Source organism: Nicrophorus vespilloides, unplaced genomic scaffold, assembly GCF_001412225.1.
Source record: "Nicrophorus vespilloides isolate i.1.1-1 unplaced genomic scaffold, Nicve_v1.0, whole genome shotgun sequence".
In the NCBI taxonomy this organism is placed as follows: domain Eukaryota; kingdom Metazoa; phylum Arthropoda; class Insecta; order Coleoptera; family Silphidae; genus Nicrophorus; species Nicrophorus vespilloides.
In genome coordinates this window covers 46,185-47,843 of record NW_017099547.1, presented here as the reverse complement: position 1 = coordinate 47,843, position 1,659 = coordinate 46,185, and the positions used below count along the sequence as shown (strand labels likewise).

At 36.6% G+C, this 1,659-nt stretch overlaps 1 protein-coding gene across 1 annotated transcript in view; it reads right to left on the bottom strand.

Annotated features, from left to right (window-relative positions):
- Positions 1-1,047: 1,047 nt before the first annotated feature.
- The window catches only part of LOC108564708 (discoidin domain-containing receptor 2-like), a gene marked incomplete at both ends in the record, with an annotated part of 23,049 nt that continues 22,437 nt past the window's right edge, over positions 1,048-1,659 (bottom strand). The window contains one exon of the mRNA XM_017923807.1: positions 1,048-1,255. Within this exon, the coding sequence (XP_017779296.1) occupies positions 1,048-1,255 (208 nt within the window). The remainder of the gene's footprint in view (positions 1,256-1,659) is intronic.

The following is a 1,659-nucleotide window of genomic DNA, read 5'->3' as shown; positions in this document are numbered from 1 at the left end:
GCTTTCATAAAAGACATAAACTTTAGCAGATATTTGGAAAATTGCTCACTGCTACTAATATTCGCGCCTCCCCTTAGACTAGTCCATGCCTCCACAGNTTGGATTCCCATTCTATCTATTATAGTTTTCGAGTAAATCAATGATTGCTACTAATATTCGCGCCTCTCCTTAGACTAGTCCATGCCTCCCCAGGAAGGCGCGCCTCACAGTTTGGAAAACGCTGCCTTAAGTTATGTAATACTGCAAAACTCATGTAAAAAAGTTTCAATTTAATGCCAAAATGAATAAATGGTAAAGAAATGTCAATGAACTGTCAGGACATTATATAAGTTTGATACTTGAAAACTCCTGCATTTTGAAGAATTAACTGTACAAAACTGTAAGAGAGATAATTGAAATTTCCAGATACAAACTTAAATAATCAATGTATTATCTATCTGTACATTGTTTCGATTAAACGAAATATAATGTGAATTCCGTTTGCTGCAATGTGCGGTTCTTTTGATTGTAATTAACTGCCGGAAGAAATGAGGGCAACTGCTGCTGCAAAAAAAAAAACCTGAAGATGTTAATTGCTAATTTTGAACTTAATCTTCCGGCACGTTAAATTTATATAATATGCAGTTGATCAAAGGGCCAATTTGCGTGCGACTGCGCTTGCAAATCCGAATGCAATTAACTTAATCGTAATGAACATCGCACATTTTTTTATTCTCTTGAAACTGAAGAATAATCATTGATAATTTATATATTAATTTAGTATAAATATACACTTTTTAAGTTAAAGTTTAAATTAGTATATACAGATTAGACTTTATTTTAGTGTGTTTCGGTGGAAAGTCTAAGTATTATTGCGTTTGCAATTGAAGTAAACGGCGGAAGAAAGTTTGCTTGTCGTTTTGTTGACTGAAAAGCAGCAGCAGCAGCAGAACAGATCCGATCTAACGGTTCGGACTTTTGGGAGAATGCCTGCAATTTCGCTGCATAGTAGTTGTGGGTGGTTGGATGTATAGTGAGTGCAGTTCATATAGTTGGCGAATCACTTACCGGATTCGAAGGCGACTTCGCTGAGGAGTATCCACTTGTCGGCGAAGAAGAGCCTCAGTTTGATGAACCGCGCGGAACGACCCTTCAACTGCAGGGTCACATTCAGCGCCGATTCACCTCTGTCCATCCTCGGAGCGCCGCCCTTCACAGGCGTCGGCTGAAAACGGACTCCGTCTAAACTGAACCATACCTCAGCCGATGAAAACACCTGAAAGAATGAAAGAAAAATTAATTTTTCACCACAAAATTATTGAGATTTATTGCAAACGACGCAAACTTAATAAATGTTACCAATGGCAGAAGATAACTAAAGTTGCCATGGAAACGGATGAGATTAAATGCACGATCATCAGAAGAGTGGAAAAATACTTCAACTCAGCAACAAAACAGAAATATTTCCATAGCCAAACATTTAATTTGTTCATTTTATATTAATTATGTTATTAATTTATATTATTAATTAACTTTTCACCACAAAATTATTGAGATTTATTGCAAAAGACACAAACTTAATAAATGTTACCAACGGCAGGAGATAACTAAAGTTGCCATGGAAACGGGTGAGATTAAATGCACGATCATCAGAAGAGTGGAAAAATACTTCAACTCAGC